Source organism: Diprion similis, chromosome 11, assembly GCF_021155765.1.
Source record: "Diprion similis isolate iyDipSimi1 chromosome 11, iyDipSimi1.1, whole genome shotgun sequence".
Taxonomy (NCBI): Eukaryota; Metazoa; Arthropoda; class Insecta; order Hymenoptera; family Diprionidae; genus Diprion; species Diprion similis.
The window spans coordinates 11,877,868-11,899,832 of record NC_060115.1 but is presented as its reverse complement, the minus strand read 5'-3'; the positions used below and the strand labels follow the sequence as shown (position 1 = coordinate 11,899,832).

Below are 21,965 nucleotides of genomic sequence, written 5' to 3'. Positions count from 1 at the left end.
GTCCTTTTTCAATGTAAAAATATGGTAAACGTATGCTGCTGACAATCATATTTTTTTAACACTGGGTTACAGTGAAACTTCATCGGATTCACGAAATAAACCGACATGTTTATTAGTGATTTATAATATGTAATATCTCAAAAGTAAAATGTTAATTAGTTGGGCAATTGGTATTGATTGCCAATTAATTTAGCACTCTACAACATACTGAATAAATATATTCAAGATTGAAGTCGTTTGAATGTTGTTCCAATTTTACAAACATTTCAAATGCCATGCAGACACGGAAAGTCGATACTCTCCAGTTGAATACATGAATACAAAAACAACGCAAAAGTTTCTTGAAAGTTATCTAAACATTGTAGGATCAGCGATTAGATATTTTTCTTTTGGGACGTATTATTGCAATATTTTATCATTTTGATAGATAACAACGATAAGAGTCTCTATGTAAAAATGAAATTTGCACATCAATACGAATAAATTGTTACTAATGAGCTGATAATAGAATTGCTAATATTTCTCTCTATGTTTCAGGGATATGAAAAGCACATTCCATAATTGGCATGTCTTTGATGTGATAATCAGGCCATTATACCCGCGGACATTGACTGCACGTTCTTTATATATTTCTAGAAAGTGCAAGCGGTGCTCTGAAATATTCCTTTCAGGTTGCCAAATTCCAAATATGATATTCCTAGAACGTTTCACTAATGCCTGGTATACTCGTGATTTACACTTGCGAATTGACAGTCCAACACACAAAATGAAAAAACAGATGCATATGAACAGGCATTTTGAAATACGTCCTTCAAGGCGTAACAGCAGTCGATTATAACATCGAATCTCAAAACTTAATTGTCCGAAGAAGAAGTAAAAACTGACTGTTTAAAACTACTGCAGGTACGTACAGAGGGATGCCGTTGCCAATGCAGCGAAAATGCAAAACCTGAAAGAAATTTGAACCCAACCCAAGCATGGCAATATGCTTCGCGAAAGACTTGGACAAGTGACGTGAACATCTGTTGATGTGACGTCACAGGTTAAAATGAAACTCATTTCTGCAGTAATGGACAGAGAGTAGCGTCGCGACGTCGTGATATTCTCCCTCGTCACTTTCTGACGAGTGTATATATATGTATATGTAACAGCAAATACGGCGGACATTCTCTTTAAAACATCGAGAGGATGAATACTATTTACTTCTTCAGGGAACCAGATGAGCGTGTTTTAAAATGGGACCTTATTATAGGCTGCGAGAGAATGAGGGAACGTGAGAGTGAGAAAGAGAAAGAGAGCGGGATGCGGCGAGAAGCGAAAGGAGGGGCAAATAAATGATGCGGAGATAATGCAGGACTTTCGATGTCCAACGAAATGCTTTCCGTTCAAATTGGAACAGATTTCGTTCCGAGACATCGAACTTTCACCTCGAACCACCGGTCACTCAGCACTCTGTCCTTTTCACCCTGTGCAGTTTGATCGCTCAGATAACGTGATAGTAGATTTATATATAATCTTTGATCATATGTCGATCATTGAAACGGGTATTCGTAAGAACTTACCGAGCTGAATCTAGAGGATATGCGATGAATTGACGCTGTGTAAAAGAATCATCAGAAACCAATGGTGTCATGTGCACGACAGCTTAGGCAATTTGATCAGACTTCAAGTACATTTAGACACCAAATTGATGTCAAATTTTTAATCGAACCTTTACGAAGGTATTGAAGACAATGCGATTTATTGTGAAAACTAAAATCAGAGGTAACGTAAGATGTGTCATTAGGATGGAATGATATAATCTATGTCACGGTGTGGTCACAAGTGTTCATATCCATTGTACTGCAACTCGATTCATCACTAGCTACACGAAACGAAGAACACGTAGAATCAGTACAAGAATGAAAGGAATCGAATGATTCGAAATTGTTGAAGTGCTTGTATTTTAAATATTTTAAAAACTACTTTCGGAATTATGAAGACAGTAATAAATTTTGTTTTTTATAACAGCCCTAAAGTGAGTAAAGTAAAACCTGATCGAAACGATTGGCTTGTGAAAAAGAGATGGAAAGCATCAACGTATATGTTATACCACGCATTGACGAAACGTAAGAGAATAAATAAAAACCGTTGAAATACCGGTATGAAGTAAAAGCCAGAAATATTCGCCTGCACCCCTCAGCCTCCAGGACGTCGATAATATTTCAGACTATTCTCATCTCCCCGGCAGACAACGTCCGCGCCAGCTCGGTGCCCGGTAACAGAATGTGAAAGTCGCCGGTCATCTGGTCATCTTAAGATTTAAGTACACGTCTATACGTCTGTGTGATGCTCCGGTAGATGTGTAGCCTGCAGCAGGTTATACTAAATAATATACGATATAATGTGATTGCCCGTAAAAGATACGAGGCAATGATCATGCGGCATGTGAGCGATTGGTCCATGATACAAACGCGTATAACGAATTAATTCCGATATAAACGAAATGGAAGAGTATTTAACGGTGGAAAATTCAGATGTCTAATGTGAATGTGGCTAGTTGAATATACATTATCGCTATACTTTGACGCAACTTCCGGTATAACTAACTTTTGGCAGTGAGTATTCCGCTGTGATTAATGATGGCGATGTATTGGATGAATAATTATTACGTCGTAAGCTGCTGCCCTGTGGTTGCCGTTGATATTATTATCGTTGTGTTATTTCTCTTATTACTTTGAATTTTTTTGTAAATTTTTTCTACTCTCTCTTTCTCTGTTTAAAGCGATTTACTTTCAACCTCGACGCGAAGACGTTTCACGTTACTCGTTGGCGTAATATTCCTTGCAATGTGAGGTATGATGGAGGAAAAACATGCTATTGCGAGATAAGAAAAACGAAAACAAATTAGAGTGTGTAAAAGTCGTTCCAGCTCAGTTCCACCAAGCTCGATCACTCGGACGCAGATTATTACTATACTTTTATTTATTTGATGCTTGCAGATCCGAGAAGGAAGTCAATTGTGTAACTATTATTTACCGGAGAACAGGATTAATGAAAAAAATTAGGCAGTTTTTTATTTCGAAAGTTGTGAAGGATACAATGTTATTCATACTTACTTGTTTATTTATTTGATTATTCATTGTTATTTGATTTCTCTTAATTACGCGTTCTGTGTTTTTCGCAGCTTCAAGCTTAAGACTTTTTAGAAAATTTGGTTTTGTGTTTAATTTATCAAATTCCTTCGAATAAGAGTTAACTAGCGTTTTTCATTTCTTCCGAAATTTGCAAATCCTTAAATCGAAATTTAGGAATTGTTTTTTCCTTTGCAATGAGAAAATACATTTCTCCAACAAAAATCATTTCACGAATATTGATTACGTAAGTTGAATTTCTCAACTGCAAACAGTTGCTTCTAAAATAATTTGTCACAGGTGAAGAAAAAAAAAACGAAATTCCCAGCGATAGTTTCTCTGAAGCGAACGTGTTTTGCAGGTAACTAAAATAAAAAAATCGTGCAAGGAATGCCCCATAGATGCCTGACTGTACCGACAATGTAATAAAGTATGCGTACCAGTCCTTTGGATAAAATAAAATCACGATTTCCTATTCAACTATGCCTCGATCAAGTTGACTATTTCAGACTCTTTCAAACATGCTACAAAAACGAATGTAAACCTGCGTAACAACCGAGGATTGGCTTCGCCAACCGCAAAGCTAATCAAGTGCGTTATATCTCTGCAGAATTCCTCTTTCTTCAATCAGTATCGCTGTTTTGCTCGCTTATCGCATAGCCGATTCCGCTCATCTACATTTGAAAGTTCCATCCTTGCAGGATGTAATTTCGACAGGTATTCACCGAAGTAGAATAAAAAAAAAAAAAAATCAAATCGCGGCACTCGGCTTCCGCGTTAAAAAAGAAAGACCCAAAAAAAAAAAAAAAATAAATAAAAACACTTTTACAGACGCGTACAGGATACAGCTTTCTGAAATTTACGTTCAAGTAAATCGGACTGTGTAGTATATAGTTACAGAAAATATTTATGAAAATTTTGAAACATAATTATAAACTTATATCAGATTACGAATATGAAAGTATTGTAACACGCCAGTTCACGCAGAGGGATTTCAAAGAGTGACTGAACAAGAAGAATTTTCACTATTTGCATAGGGACGTACTTGAAGCACGCGAGAACTGTGGAATTCTTTTACATAAATTTCATAATTTAGTATTCTGACCGTCGATTAACGATAGTTAGTATTTTTAAAATAAAATGCACGTTGTGAGTTTATTCTTCGGTGACGTATTACTTTGTCAGAAATTTACAGAGCCAATAAAATTGCGTAGTACCGAGTCCCACATCGTTCCAGCGATTATTTTTTATAACAGAAGGTTAATTGTAAACCGTTCATTATCAAGATGAAAATATGAGTGTAGCTTGCAACTGCACACGAATTTTTCATGTCGTGTTCGTAATTTTTTCGTTTTCATTTTATTCGAGGGTAGCTGCTGCGAAAAAATAACTTTCACATCAAACTGCTCATTTTTACCTTCCATATTTACACACCGATTTACACAATTTGCCCTTGATGGATCCGTTTATTTTTTTATTTTAGATAAAGAAAATTTCTATCTCTTATAGATATGAACACAACGAATATACGGAATATCAAATCCTTTTTATGGAAATTATATAATCCTTATCATCACTTTAAGAATTTTGCACAGGCTGTGAGACAAAATTGAATAAACGTTATCACAGAAGTACAAAATATTGTTTCAGTGGATATTCAATCCGCACAAATCTTCACACCCTGTTCACAAAATACCCATACTGAATTGTGATACATTGATAATATCCTGACGTTGGATTCGAGTTATTCGCAGATATTGCGGAAAAATAATAAATGACCTGACGACTTAGTCAGTACAATTTAGATCTGTTGAAGCTACGTGTTTGTCAGAATTGCGTTATACCTGAGCATGATTCTTGGGCAGGTGTAAAGGTGTTCGTTCATACAACGTTTAACAAGCCGAATATATGGCGGTTACTACGAAATAAACCAACAATATAAGTAGACAATCGCATACGGATCCGTAGATATAATAATAATTATGGGTGAGTTTGTTCTCACCGGGAAGATTCTCATAATTTCTCTTCCTAGGTTACGAGAACACTCACAATGAGCAACGGGCCGTTTATTTTCACGGTTCAACTCGCTTACGTATCTCATGCACCACCTCGAGTCCACTGACATAACCAGGCTTCAGACTTTGGAGGTGAGCGTAAGTAATGGAGGGACATGCAATTCGCACAGACGAACGATAGAATAAACGTTGGGCAAAAATAATTGAATTTAATTCGTCTGTTCGCTTTTGGCTTCCAATGCGGAACGCACGTTATCCATTTGTCGAGGAAAAATCGGCCTCTTCGTGGTTCGCGTAACACGGCCATACGCGATGTCTTTCACGCGGTATAAATCATTTTTCCCGCCCATTTTTTCCCACGATTAAAATCTGGTGTTATATCCTCTCCGTTGGTTCATTCTTTTCACATAACAGTATGCGACGTGCTTACCTCAAGCCTTTTTTCAAGTCTGGCCTGCATGCTTAAGTCCGCACCTACCGAGTCAGCAAACTGCTTCTGTGACTTAGGTTAAAACAAAAGATGGTGCAAATTGCTTTGTGCAACGCGGTGTAATGTAACATAACACGAGATGGCTGTTACGAAAATCACGAGTTTCTGCGTACCCACGTACCTACATACAACCTTACACAATATATATATATACATCCATGCACATGTACATTACCTATACAGGCGCAATAATCGAATAAGAGTCTTGCACAAATCTCGGCGAGTATAGTGCCAGGCAGTTACACGTAATCGAATTTGAATTATGAATTATTGCACTGTGGCGATTCGAACGAGCGATAGACTGTTTGCTTGAATATTCGTAATGCAATGTTTAGGTAAATAGCTATGTTCAAGATAATCGCTGAACTAATCGAGCGTTGGTTGTAAAACCACGTCACACCTTATGCCCACTCTCGTCATAATCCATGGATGACGCCTTCTTCGTCGTCTCGATAATTTCGGTTTTACGAAATTTCAACTCGCTTAATTAGGATCGTCGTAAAATGTGTTAAAGCCTCTCTCTCTCTCTCTCTCTAACCTCAACTCTAGTTAAGATTCACCAAACGCGTGCGTTGAAATGATTTGCTGAGCGGAGCTCTCTTACGGGCATCGCAAAATACTCACCATTTACATCTTTTCTAATGTCGTTTCTATTTACCAGCTAAAATATCAACGCTCATTTTTACGCCTCTCTGCATCCCATTTTACGCAATACCAAGAGATATTTCTCAGTTTCACTAACGTGCCACGTATTTATAAATTCGAGGTATACATATAGTTGTATGACTGTACACCTGCCTTCATGGGTATTATTATTATCATTGTTGTTGTTTCTTGTTATGTTTTTTCTTTTGTCCATCGCGGGTCGCCAAAGCTTCACACCTTGTACCGCCATAAATTCATCTGCCCCTCATTTCTGCAATATACTGTACATGTAAGTATATGCGCGTGTATAAAGACGAGTATTTCATCTTAGCCTACATAAAACACAATTATAACAATCACCTGCTGCATATGCGGTTGTGGCAAGACGGAATTGTCAACTTGCGGGAACATGTACAGTAATCCTGTCAACAGCAGTGGCGTGTTAATTTCTGAAAGCCATTTACGTCGCAGTAATTGTTTAACCGACCTTCCAAAATTCCTTTTAAGACGGTCGGTAAAACTAGTTACTTCATTCATTGCTCACGTGATTTTCTCTTTTCAATACAAAGCAGACATGGCAAATTTTTCAGACAAAGGTTTTAACACTCCCATACAAAGTCCTGATTTATTTCATTACTCTACCTATCGAGCTTTTACAGTGAAACTATTGCAGATATATTTTTGCGAAATTAAGCTTCCTGAGACCATGTCCTGATGGTCCATGATGATCTAATTGTAACATGTTTCGTACTCTTTCGAGATGTAACTTGTAAGTGGTCGTCGTTGAATTTCATTGCAGTGCAAACTTTTAGCACACAGTTGGAATATTGTGGTTGCTGCAATTGGCGAATATTTAAAGAGAGAAAAATAATGAGAGAGGCAGGAATAAAGTAGTAAGAAACAGCTGACCGCAGAAATTATCCTAAGACAAAGTAGACGCGCACTGGTTAGGTCGAAGAATTGCGGTGTAAAGATTTGATCAGTCGGATTAAGTGAGAGGCTCGGTTAACCAAGCACGCCCACGTTTTCAGGTGCTCCATTTTAAACGAGATCCCTTCAAGATAAGCCCGCAGTTTCAAATCGTACCGACGCAATCGAAGCTTCGGAAGTCGAGTATTATCCAATAAAGGAATCGGTATCTCGAATTGAAAAAATGACGGACGATATGATATGCCTACTTGTTCTGGAATTAAGGACGAAAAAAACCGTTGACAGCACATAACTGGGTATATAATATAAGATCTTGACAGCAATCGGTGAAAAAAGAAATTTATCATCACTTATGAATTCTTTGGTTGAATAAAGAAGAAAAAAAAAATGTACAATTGAACAAAAAAAATCAATTTACAACTTTCGGTGAACATGTTTTGTACTGGATTTTAAAACTGATGGTATCTAGTCTTTGTACGGACTGTGGAAACCTATAGTATAGAGAATAACACGTAGTTAACAATAAGACGAGCAAAGCAATATTTCATGAAATAAGACAGCCGTTAACGTAGCATGAAATGAACTGGTGGAATGCAGAAAGCAGGGTATATATGTATAATATTACGTGAAAAATATACTGCGTGATACGTAATCGTTAACGGACGGTTAACGAAAGAAGAATATACAACAAAAGTATCAGTGAGAAATTGCGCAACACACTTTTTGTAAATTATTATGTGTATTACAACGAGCCCTTTATTTTTTATTGTTGAAAACGAAAGCGTTGCAGTAATTCAATAAATTACATACGAAATATGAAACTTTGATTCCGTATGTAAAATTGCGAATTTCACACAAGGGTTTGCGTGATCTTGTGAAAATTTTGACAATTCCATAACCTTATTGTGAAAAAGATTATGCAAAATGTATCAAATGCGTGAACATCCGCGTTTCTCTCGTATAAAATGCACATGGGCTTGAAAATAGTGACAAGATCCAGCATTTTAGGCGTAGTAATTTTGTGAGGCTTCATTCGCTACAGTAACATCAAAAATAGAAAACCATATTTATTTACTCGCGTGAAAATGAGTACAAATAATCTTGCAGATGATACGGAAGAATGATGCGAGACGTTGTTGAACGATGCACTTCTCTAAACAGTTCATAATTCAACCTAGATTGAACTACAACGAATATCCAAACAACCACCTGGGTCCTAACGGCCCCCGAAGACAGTGGATTGACCCAATGACACACTAAACAGGAATCTGTGAATTTCTAAACATACATGCAAAATATTTTGGTGACCCTACGTTAAACGGAGCTAAACGCAACTGCCAACTATGTTAAACGTGTTTACCCTGCAATTTGCCGTCATTACAAGTATAAACAGACGCCACATGTTCGTCACAGACTCAAGAATACTCCGAAATGGAAGAACCTGAATCCACGGGAGCATGAATATCCTTTACAGTGTCGAAAATTCTTGTTAATGAATAAAGAATCGGCAAAGAGTGTTCTCAATTCACCGGGTAAAGTAAGCTGGAATTTGCCATATCGCTTAAGGGAATTATTTGAATGATAGAACGGTGTCTCATTAAGCATAACGCCGGATACCGGTAGACACTCGAACCCACAGAGCAAGTTTTTTTTTTCTTCTTATGCATCTTCAGACGAAGAATGAGGTAAGACAAAGTACGTGGTGTCGGTGGTACTGCTACTGTTGCTGTTACTCCGAGGAGCAAGCGAAGTGTGCGAGAAACACACACATGTGATGATATGCTTTCTCTAAGAGGTGAAAATTCTCAACTTTCTTCAGGAGCCATAGAAATGTGCCCGCGCGTCTTCCGATGCGTTGCCCTCTCGTGTGTTCGAATATGCTGGATATTGTATATGCGCATATGTATATATATATAAACGTATGTACATATGCGATCGTAAAACATATCCGTCCCCCTTTTCGATAAATGGATTATCTCTCCTATTGTTATCGAAATGTAAATGGAAACGTGGAGAGGAAGAAAAAAAGGAAAAGGAGTAAAAAAGAAATCACGATAGTGAGAGTACAAGTCGGGGAATTCGCGAGCTCTTCACCGACGTTTGCGCGTCTCTTTTTCAAATGGGAAGTCAGTATCTTCCACAATGCGGGTCACTAGGAAGCGATGACCAGCCTTCCTGGCTGGAGGATCACCAGGAACTGCCTCCAAGTGTCACCGCGTAGACATGTCGACGTGCAATTGCACCATCATTGCAGGTTGGCCAGGCTATGTTTTCTCCCTCTCTTAACTGCCACATGAATGCCATTTGCTGCACCATCCGAGTGGACAGGCTAGTTTTAAAGGCACATAGATGTAAGAGAAGACGGCCACACACCCACGCCAAGCTAGGCTGTGGTATACACATGGACAGTCCGATAAGGGCAGACAGAGAGAGTGAGAGAAAGAGAGAGAGAGAGTTACTCAGTGATTTGCATTTACAAGAAGATATTTCCAGCTCGCCAGTCGGTATACAGGAAATCGTTCTCACTAGGTGACAATCACCTGCAGGTATTCACGCTGTGATCTGCAGGCGGAAATTGGTCCTACGACGAGAAATTTGTTGTTCTCCTTTGGTTAAACGCGGGGTGTCGATCTAGGAAATTCTTTTTGCAATCGTTACTCGAGCAGCAGTCACGGCCTATAGCTCAGAATGTTCGTCGAGGCACTTGCCTTTCTTCTTTATAAATATCTACACTTCCTTCTTCCTAGAGAGTTAAAGGTCAAAGGCTGGCACCGGGTGCGTTTATTTCGCTTGACGATATTCTGAGTTAAACTACTTTTGCAAACGTTTCTAGGTGTTACACTTTTCACTACTGTATATAGTAGTGGAAGCCTAATTGTAAGTGGACCGGGTGAATAAAAGATAAACGTGTCAGAAACGACGTGTCGAAATATAGTTGGCGAAAATTACTCAAGGTATAAAGTTAAGCGGCAATCTAACCTATTTAACCTCGCTCTCTTATTACACTCCATAAGATTTTCCACTCTCTAAATTGCGACAATAGTCATTTCTCGATATGTATTGCTTCCTAAGACTGCACGAAGCCTGCTGCGACGGTCAATTTGTATGCCTAGTTGGATTCACCTCACGGAATAAAAGTTCCATGTAAACTCTTCTGTCAAACACTTACTCTATTCACATATGTATAGATATACATATACATATTCGCGTGGTAAACTCGATTGGCATTAATATTCTCAACCACACTTGATGACAGTAACATTTTTATCGCATATATGTACACCGAGTTTTAATCCAGCCCTCGCTACTTTCCTGACTTCAAAATCCCTGGCCATTTTTTTTTTTTTTCTTTTTTTTTTGTAATTTATTTTCCATACATAGAATTAATGTTCAAGTCAGCATGACGGAATAGTACGTTTATATCAAATATATTAAATGTGAATTTAGGAATTTTACGTTTTTTAAAGGTGAAAACCATCAGACGGATCATCGATCCAACTTGTGATTCGAGAATGTTCGGAAATGTGGCTTCGCCTAGCCTGACCTCTTCGCCCTTGAGTTTTATCGCAGCGCATGGATGATTCGTGTGCGTATGCTTGAGTAACCACATTAAGTCTGAGGATTTGCTCTAGTTAATCGTGGCTGTTGGACGACTCGAGGCGTTGATCTAAACGGGGCTTACGCATCCATGATGATGTGACTCCATTATAACGAGTTCTGCTAGTTTTCTCACGATGAAAGATCCAACCCAACTTAGTGCGTTGAAATTACAAAATCAATTACGGAACCAATTAGATACTGAAATATATCGTACACGTATTACGTACTCGAGCGATCGGATCGAGCACATGATTTGTGAAAAACATGGCGAGGGTGTCAGTCATAGATCAACTCCTTTCGGTTTCACTTTGTGCACATATAATGTCGAGTAATGACATGTCACGTTTTTATCTACGTATACTGTACGGGCATTTATTTGTAAAGGGCGCGTGAACTTTTTGGTCACGGCGAAATCCACGTGTTAATAACTTCTCCGTGAGTTCTCCAAATGCAAAAGACATAATGCACGTGTAATGCGACGGCTGGTAAGTATATGTAACTGTGTTCATCGGGGCTGTAATTGATTCAGGTGTTTCGAAGTGCGGTCGCGTCTTTTGGTTTCACCGCATCTGCGACCACGAGAGAAATAAGGAGAGGATGAACCCGACGCTTACAGAAGGACTTTGCCTTTCTGCCCTGGAGCACTCGGCTTGAAACGACCGGATGATGCCGGGGCGAAGACGTGGTTTTCCCTCGGAGCCAATGGCCATCCGCTTCAAGACCGATTCCATATGTGGAACGCAGCCTGGGCATCTCTTCACTTTTACTCACCTCCTCTACTGCGATTGCTGCAGCATCAGCATCGTAATCCCGTTTCGTGTCATTTTTTTCCTCCACGTTAGCCATCCTTGATATTAGGATGGCCAGACGCTCATCCACAGACTCTGCGAATTGACGTAATTCTAAATTTGCCGTATCCAATCCGCGTCCGGCCCGTCAGGTATCCTGCGGCCGCTTCTACCTAGTGTACAAGACACAAGTCTTCGAACTAGGTTCCCCTCTCGACAAATATTACTCGGTTAAGTGTTCGCTCGAGGCTACGATCGAGTAATAAGAACTAGGAGAATCGTTCTGTACCTACACGGTTAATTAACAAGCAGAGAACATGATATTTCGAAATACTCAACAATGCACCGAGTTTTCGGCAACCGATTTCTTTCATTCCTTCTCTTCCATTCTCCACATTTTCTTCCAGTGTTAGAATCCAAACTCGTTATTCAGGTCTTGAAACTGGTCTCCAGAATTCTAGAAGCTGTTTGGAATCTGATGACCTAGCATACAAGCTGAGTACACGCATGATCCTTACAGCATTCGATGTAAACGGCTCTTGATTACGTCACACTTGTCAGATTTATTTAACAATCAGTCATGACAATGCACCTGTCGCCATTTAACACTGATGACCTATTGTAAACCTAAGATAATCGTATCTTCAAAACATTTTAAGACTGCTCAGAATCGGCGATTAGGTGTTGAGTCGTCCTCTGCACACGCGTTCAACTCCAGTTACATTATTTATAGCCATACACACTTAAAAACATGCGTTATGCAATCTCTGGTAATAGGCACGACATTAAACTATCAGGTATTTTACTAATTTCTTACACTTAGGTGTACAAAATAATTCCAAGCCTCATCTGGTGGGAAAGTTGGGTCAATATTATTTGGAAACAGTTTGCTCGAACGTTTCAACTCTGATTCAGTGAAGTGTGTTTTCTTTCCACAGAGTTCTTTTTTCTATAATTTCGATCCACGAGCTACAGAATAGTTTAAAGGTTAAACCACAAATTGCAGTTAACGATGTAACATTGAATCACCACTAAAATTTCATTTTTATCGCACTCTCTCTCTCTCTCTCTTTCTCCCATCCTCCCAACTCGTTTTTTTGCTAGTATTTTTATTTTTTTTTATTCTCGGATACCGTATTGCTGTACAAGAAGTTCAGCTCAATCGAAAGAGAAGAATATCCCATGCCATTTGTCAACTTTTATCAAACTGATTTGTCTCCAGAATCGATCCCTTACAACTTGATGATCAACTAAATATAGAAATGATATTTGTCAGTATTCTGGAATGTACTCGTATTACTTGGCCGATGATTTTTAGCTAAAACGCATCGCGAATAACAGACCATTGATCATCGACCCACATGTATACGCATACCTCAAATCCACAGACACATATGTAGACCAGCGAAGGCGCAACACGTTAAACGAGAAAAGTAGTCCGGTTTATAAATTGGTTTTAAATCAATCGAAAACCAGAGTTACACCGCAGGGGTATCGATAAGTCGAAGCTTATTTTATCGATTTGTATGCAAGTAGCGTGCAAGCGAGATGATCCACAGCTTTTTCCTCTTCATTTTTTTTTCTTCCGTTTTGGTAATTACATTAAACACTGCTCATGATAGCGAGAGTTCAGAATAAATGAACATAATCGGGTCAGATGTGTTTCGACGCCTTTCTACAGACAACTAGATGTCCGGTGATTTTTTATTTACTACTCTTGTTTTGTCTTTTATTTCGCAAGATAGATTAAGGACAAACCTTCACAGGCACCTACGTTTATCCGAGTCATACCCTGCATGCAATGATTGCCGTATATCAAACAGATCGCTATTAAGTTTCCTTTAATTAGGTTTGAACGAGAGTGGTACAAGGTCAGTGAGCCTCGGCACTCCTGTGGATCCTAAATAGTCTCGTAAAAGATAGGAATACAAAAACGTCAGTACGTTGGCAATAGCTTGCCACTAGAAAGATACACAGTATTACCATGATTTCATAATATGGAGCCTTTCACCCGATCTAAACGAATTATTCTATGAATTTGCATTGAAAAATTTTCACTCAACTTTCGATTTGGATCGTAAATTTAATATTTTTGTGTTTTTCTCTAACTTGAATAATTTTTTTTTTTCTTCCCCAATCATGTAGGTAATAATCAAGCTGGTTTTTGATAGCGATTTAATTAAGGTGGAAAAGTTAAAAAGAAGGAGAATTAGAGACAATTGGATAGAGAGAGAGAGAGAGACATAGTGAGATGTTTGAAGAGAAATTGAGAAAGAAAGAAGACTGCTGGCTGACTCTCAATTAAAGAATTAAAGTCCAAGTTTTGTACGACACCTCTCGTTCGAGCGACTCTACAGTGAAGATGCGGTGTTTTTTAAATGATGACTTTCTATTCTCAGAATACATTGCATCTGACAGTGTAAATCTCACTGATGAATTTTCCTAATATATTTCATTTAATGGCAAACGAAGTGCGGTTGTAATAGATTTTTTTTCAAATTTTTCCGACCATCCTAACAGGTGTAAATAAATAAATGAACAATGACTGGATTTGCAATAACTCTACCGCATCTCATGGGTGATGGGTCGGAGCGAGTGGGGCCTAGTCTGTATAAAAGGGGGCCTCAAGACATCCACGGAGCATCAGTCCTCAAATCAAGGAACCGCAGCAACCATGAGGGCATTCATGGTGAGTACATCGTATACTCAACGGAATCCTCGAAGCTACGGCAGCGTGTTTCTTCTCGTTGTTTGGTTTTTTCTTTTCTCATCCTCTACCCGTTCGCTAAACGACGATAATAATTACACTGACGAATCGCGGTGCATGTGACGGAAGATAATATACGTATAACGAGAGATTAAACATACGAACTTCTTCATCGTCTTCGTCGGAAGGAAGAAAGGAAGAAAGGATACTCTCAAAATATTCTGAGGATTATTGAACAACAAATCAGGAACGAGACGGATTATATGCCTTGTGAAAAATAATAACGAAGTGCAGAATTTCGAAATGAAAAAGAATCTGAAACGGAAAAAATTGCTAAAACAGATTTTCCCTATATTCTGTGACAAAAACGATCACTCACTCTAGTTCTATTTCTCTCACTCACATAGGAATATACATACGTGTACAGTAGTGATTTTTGTTATTTCACGAAGAAAAAACTTCATTTTTCCACTAACAAGAACAGATCGAGTATCATATTTCCTTATAGTCACTTCACTTTCACCTCCCACTGCCGGGTGCAGTTCCGGGTCGACGCAAACATCTTCTCTGAACCGGCACAAATCCGGACGTATACGTCCCACAAATAATTAAACATTCTTCTATCATACCACACGAGACAAAAAACGGACCGTAAAGAAAACCCGGATTGTTTTCTGTTTTACTCTTTCAATCAAAAAAAAAACCGTTAAAATTAGTTTCTCACACGCCGAATCGGTAATCTCAGCAAACCTAACCTAACCTAAATTATTTTCAGATCGTGGCGCTAGCCGCGGTGGCTATGGCAAGGCCGGAGGCCGGTTACTCTTACTCGCAGCCTCCTAGCGGAAGCTACGGCACACCCGGAAGTGGAGGACTGGGAGGACTGAGTCTCGGGGGCGGCCATGGAGGCGGCGGTCTGAGTCTCGGGGGCGGCCATGGCGGCGGCGGTCTGAGTCTCGGGGGCGGCCATGGCGGCGGCGGCGGCGGCGGTTTCTCAAGCTTTGGCTCCAGCAGCTCCGGAAGTTTCGGAGGTGGATCATTTGGAGGTCTTTCCAGTGGTTCGTTTGGAGGTTCCTCCGGTGGATCCTTTGGAGGCTTCGGCGGATCAGGCGGCGGCTTCGGCGGATCAGGCGGCGGATTCGGGGGTGGACTTGGTGGCGGATTTGGAGGCGGCGCTGTAGGCGGCGGTGGCTCCCTCATCCAGAAGCACATCTACGTCCACGTCCCACCCCCAGAGGCGCCTGAAGACAGGCCCGCCAGGCCTATCCAGGCCCCAGCGCCCCCACAGAAGCACTACAAAATCATCTTCATCAAGGCCCCAACCCCACCCACCCCCACCGCCCCCGTCATCCCAGCTCTGCCTCAACAGGACGAACAGAAGACTCTCATCTACGTTTTGGTCAAGAAACCCGATGAGGCACCAGAAATCAATCTGCCAACCATCGCTCCCACTCAGCCCAGCAAGCCAGAGGTCTACTTCATCAAGTACAAGACCCAGGTGAGTGGAAAAAAAAATTCGCATTGCCGGGGAATTGAGAACACGAATGTCGCATTCCTTGCACAGTTTCTCCAAGTTTAGCTTTATAATAAGTATGTAAGGTGGATTCAACTCGTTGAACAAAGCTAACGGTCCTGGGACCTGATATTTTTCCATTTTAGAAAGAGGTCACGTCCGGCGGTGGTGGTGGAATCGGCGGAGGAATCGGAGGAGGAATCGGCGGAGGAATCGGCGGAGGACTTGACGGCGGAATCGGCGGTGGAATCGGCGGTGGTCACGGCGGCGGTCTTGGCGGCGGTCTTGGCGGCGGTCTTGGCGGCGGTCACGGTGGCGGCGACGGACACGGATCGATCGGCGGAGGCAGCGGCCCCAGCGGACCGAGCTCAAACTACGGTCCCCCTGGTGCCTCAGGCCCCTACTAGTCAACTATATTTCGCGGTCCCTTTTCCCCAGCCTTTAAGACCCCCAAATCCCACTCATACGAACTCGCGATGCTCACACGTACACAGACACACAGGGACGATGCTTGGGACTCGCCCAATCCCGGTCTCGTCTGCTATTTGTAATATAATTATACGAAACGAATACACTATTATTTTTATACGACTGTATTATATAAGCGAATATGATGAGAGGATGATGATGATGTTTTTTATACATATTTTTTGCAAGAAAACGGTGGCGAAATAAAGCTTTTTTATGTAGTTTTACATAAAAATTGGAAAATCTATTCAATTAATATATATGTATACATTGTATACACATATATTCATCACACAACCCAATAATGATAATCAACAATATTTTCACCTGCACGCAAGCCAATACCAGGACAACTTTTATTTTTATAAATACACCTGCAGGTGGCTATTACAGGCATTCGAAAACTGAGATCACTGCAGTAGCTATTACAATCTCAAGTCGATATTTGCTGAAAATTAGTTGAACGGTGCTAATCTTCCTGGAAACTTTTGTCCCATAACTGAAACGGGTAAAAAAAAAAATCGCAACAGTAGTAACGGAGTAAAATTGAAGAATGGACGTTAAAATCCCATAAAAGGATACTGGAGAAGAATGAGCGAAAGTGAAACGCGGACTTGCCTGACTCACGTAGGCCGTGACCACCCTACATATATACCCCAACCCGCGTAAATTGAAACCACGTCCAGCTCATAACTTGCGCCATGAATCATACCTACGTACTGCATTGAATAAGGAACAAATGAAATTTGCCGCGGCGATCGCCTGGAGTCTCGTCTTAATACGCTTATTATATACACATACGTGGATAATATCCATACAACTTGAGGTTTATCGTGCTTCACGTTACACATACGCGTCTTGCAGCAGCCCACGTAGCCAGGGGGCAACTTTCACGAGAAGGACTTGATTTTTTCGTCAAGACCCACAAAAAGGTGTAAACAACGAAAAGAAAAAGAGAAAGAGAGGAAGAGAAAAGAGAAGTCGAAGGAAGAGGAAGGGGACCTGATAAAAAAAAAAGATCAAAAAATATACTTTCGAAAGGTTGGCCGACGGCCTCCTTCAAAAACCGGGACATCTCTTGAGCGATCACCGTTCTCGTTGATATAAGGCAGATTCTGTCTGCATACGTTGTTCGCGTTTCGACGTTTGAAATTCCGATGGCGCGACGGCGCGCGCACACTCACCGTGAAAGCGATCGATTTTGAAAGTAGGGAATCGACAATTTAATCATTTCCTTCTACGGGTTTCACGTATTTTAAATTACCCACCTGTTATTATACACTCGGATATATTATGTACGTTTCTCTACTGTTTTGCCAGGGAACAGGTATTCTCCCATGGGATATAATGCGGATGTACTCCCTGTTTTACTATATTTATACTTACTTTCTGTTTTAGAAGCTTACATTCGCTGTAATAGCAGGCGAGTCAAATAGTAGAGGTTAAAAATAGTGCAGGTTATTGATATTTTAAAACATCGCACATTCGAAAATTAATTAAAATTATATGTTTTCTGAAAATTTATTTTACGTCGGAATCTCCGAAAGTGAGTCTATTACCCCATTTTTTGAAGATTATCAAGGAATTCCAAGTACACCTGAATTAATCAGGGCTTTTTAACCTTTCAAAATAGATTTGAACGATATTTCTTTAGAAAGATAATCTATTGGAAGAAATTTCTTCAAACTCTATACAGAGAATTTTATTCACCTCAGGCAGATCATTTCTAAAACGAGACGATGAATATGCATTAAAGTCAGGTCAGTGCCACTTTCTACATTTTTTAAACCAATCGTTATAATGTTGTTATAGTTTTATTTTCTTCAAGCAGAAAATGAAAATTTTTCTGACAACAGTTTAAAAGCGGATATTTAATTAAAGATTCATCGTAACGACCAGTAACGATGAAAGTATGTATATCTTTAGCTATACGATGGCGTTAAATCATCTCTACGCAAATTTAATTATAGATAAAATAAAATTGGTGAAGTTAATAAGAAAACAAAGCGAATGAATCAAATTTGTGTCAGTGTTGTAAATAAAAATAAGAAGCTAAGATATAAGTTTGTGTTTCATAGAAAAAAAAACCGTTGGTTGTGAAAATGAGCAAGCAAGGAAAGATTTTGCTGCATTTTTTTTTTTTTTTTTTTGATTTTTCTCAAATAGGATTTAATCCCGTTTTATTGTTAAATAAATTCTCACATGACCTGAATTCAAAATTTTTCTTTTTCGCGTAAGATTCTGATTGAACGTGAAGTTTGGAGAATTTCACCAAAGAAAAAAATAAATAATTATTGAACCATTTCGAAGAAAGTATCTAAAAAACTAGTTATAATATATAGTTGATTGACCCTGCGTGGAATCCTTCTGTCTACGCTGTACTGTTCGATCATTCTAAAGTATTCCTCAAGTTCTTAGTGGCCATTGCGTTCTCTGGCGGTAGTCAATAATCAACTTATCAGACTTGAACGATCTTTCAACTTTTATTTCTTCCGTGTTATTAGCTATAGTACAGTGTAAAGAGAGCTTTGCTGATTGAATCAGGTGCGCAAAAACGGTATCGCAGACTGATACGCGTTTCTGCTGTAAAGAGCAGCCGAAAGGATTGATATATACAGAATCTCACATCCTCGACAAAACAGGCAAATCAGGCTCGTCGAGAGAATAGGAATAGTAGACATGCAGGAAAACCATATGCGAGTAATAAATTAGGCATTCTACTGACTACCGCACGACGACCTACACTCTGCATTAACAAGATTAGCGCCAGTCGTTTGTCTTGCAAAAGTATTTATTTTTCAGCGTCTTCACGTAGGTACGCATGTATCATACGCTAATCAAGAGTGTGCGTTAGGACTTTTACACGTATGTACACCGGGTGTCCCGGAATTACATGCGGAATTCCATGTAGACTACAACGTCGTCGTTGTGACAGGATAATTGTGCGAGGCGAACGATGGAGTATTGTGAATGGTAAATGCGAGTAAGAAGCTGTGTTGCAAACATAATTAGCCGCGAATAATTTTCACCAACTTTGGTATTTGCGTCCCGTAATACCGAAAATCTCATTGATAACGAGGCTTCCGTGTCTCACATTGACATATTTCTGTTCTTTCTTTTCGAGTTTAATATTTCTTGTCCTTGCATCTTTATATACTTTCCTCATTTCCGTCAGTTGGCGAAAATTTGCGAGGCAAGTAAGCACTGCTGTTCCAATTCGTTGACACTAGCTGCGCGACACACATTCTCTGAATTTCTTGGAACAAGTTGATTTCATTACGCATGCAGAATCGTGTAGACGATGTTTTTTTGAGGGAGGGGGATGTTGAAAGCATTGCAAAAAGTTGGAAATTCTTTAGTACTTCTTGAAAAAAAAAAATTTCTCACTAGTTCTGCGCTAAAAATGTTGACAGGTATTCACTCGCTGTTTTATAGCCTCTTTTTTTATTTTTATTAATATGTCTTGACTCAAATAAAACGAAGACTGAACGGACGTGACAGAAATTTTCTTCAGTTATTGGCAAAGAAAATTTTTCTTTACAACTTTCTCCAAACTAAAGATTATTGAAATTAACAAACTTTCCTGGAACCTTCAGCAATTTACATGAAACCATGCAACGGAAATTGGAGGGGTGACTTTCACTGAAAGTGTTTTATGCAAACTCACCGGCTTTTTATTTATTTATTTTTCAATATTTCATCCGTTTACACGTCCTATCGCTGCAGTTATCAAACCCAGAATTAGTTAAGGCCAAATTTGAGAGTTTTAGCCTGTTGATTTGAAAATATTTGTGGTGACATAGTGCAATGAAATTTTATGTCATTTAGCGTTTTTCGTTTTTTTTTGGTTGAAAAACCGTACCGTAGCTTCAGGTTATACATATATTTTAGCTACTTAAATAATGTTTGTTCTGTGGAAGCCGTTGGCCCTCGATATGAAAAAAACGCGTATAAAAACACAAAAAGTAAACAGAAAATTAAATACACTGCCAAGATAGATAGATAGAATTCAACTCTGGCGAAATCATTCCAGACCAAAATATTTAAACATATTATACTTGGAGAACATATCAATTATACCTAGAATAATATGAAATTCACCGTCAATTTCCTAAAATATGTCGCACTGTGTCTCGATCAACCGATCGATCCCAGAGCATACCTAAGTATAAATAGACGTTTCACAAGATTCTTTTACAGATCAAAATACCCTGCAGCAACTTTCTGAATACTTGCGTTCGCCGCCATTACAGATATAAATATACGAGACATTCTACAAATAATTATACGTAGTTTGTAGTAATTAACGAGGTTTTCAGAGAGAGAGGGAGAGAGAAAAAGAGCCTCCAAATCGTACACAATTACAAAGGAATACGTAGAAATGGTATTAAAAAAAAAATTGTCACTACAGAACTATTCTAAAATGAAAAAATCAGCACGACAAACATGAATTTCTTGCAACAGCTTTAAAAATGTGATGATCGTGTTTGCGTGACGTCAAGCGTACCTGCCTACCTAGTTCGTCTGGATCGACGGAGTCTCTCATAGTTAAGACGTAATAGTTAACTGCGACTGGAGAGACGCGTGACGAAGCTCTTCGAGGCGGGGATGCGAACGTGTTGGAGGCGCAGCATTCCGCGTAAGAACCTGCCAACGTATACGGAGTATGTGAGGACGTCGATGTACACCGCGTGTATCAAAGTGTCTGGATGGCCTTTAGGCTGACCCTTGCTTTCACCCGGTAGCGTCTCCGGTGGTCACCTACTTCGGGAATGACGTAACGCCCAAGAACAGTACAATTATATCGTTACAGAGACTGAATTCTGACTAAAATTACGCCAAATCTTTCACGCACCGTTCGATTATCTTACATATTTATAAGTTGGTAGAGTAGTTTCATTGCGATATTGTCGATCCTCTTCAATGTCTTTTCGGGGCTTGTAATTCTCTCTCATCCACGAACTCGTCTGCATCTGGCTTGTATTCGCGTGGCAGGTTTCATTCTGTTGAATAATGAGCGGGCAGCAGTGTGTGAATTAACTTTGGTAAACTGGAGAGATGTTAAGTCAGTTACGTCGTAATTACTTCCTGAAAATTTTGATGTGTTAGACGAATGGAAAGAAGGATTTTGTGATTTTGGACTGAATAACTGGGTCTTCAGGTACAGGATTCGCAGTTGATTGTTCAACTGCAGATATCAATTGCAAAGGTTTTGAAATCTCCAGAAAAGAAGCCACCCTATTGTCACAAGACAAATCAAATTTCTGTTGAGAAGAAAGTTTTTGTTTGTAGACAATTTAATTTTGGTGGGTATAATTGACAATATCCAGAAATTTGAATTTTGTTGTTGAGCTTGACTTACGATTAGCGATATATAAGTCAATGACTATTTCGCAAATCTTCACTGTATATCGCTTTATGTTATTTTATTCTCAAAGATCAAATACCCGAACAATTCGAGATGATTTTTGGACAGCTATTTTTTACATATCTTGAAAATACGGCATCTCAGATTAAAAAATGTGCATTCTCCGTTTGTCTGGTTAAATTTTTGCAATTTCAATCACAGTATTCAAGCTCTCATTTGGCTTCACGTTACGTCACATTCACCGAATCAATCAGCAAGTTTAATTTCGCCCTTGCATGCCATCTTTGTGCATAAAAACCAACTACTCGCTGACAGCTGCTGTTACCAC

The 21,965-nt window shown here is 39.4% G+C and overlaps 1 protein-coding gene across 1 annotated transcript; it reads left to right on the top strand.

The window, feature by feature from the left end:
- Nucleotides 1-14,185: 14,185 nt before the first annotated feature.
- Nucleotides 14,186-16,506, top strand: LOC124412286 (glycine-rich cell wall structural protein). Its single transcript, XM_046892031.1, has 3 exons — nt 14,186-14,270; nt 15,064-15,786; nt 15,948-16,506. The coding sequence occupies exons 1-3, from the start codon at nt 14,256-14,258 to the stop codon at nt 16,206-16,208; spliced, it is 999 nt and encodes a 332-aa protein (XP_046747987.1). The 5' UTR covers nt 14,186-14,255; the 3' UTR covers nt 16,209-16,506.
- Nucleotides 16,507-21,965: the final 5,459 nt, after the last annotated feature.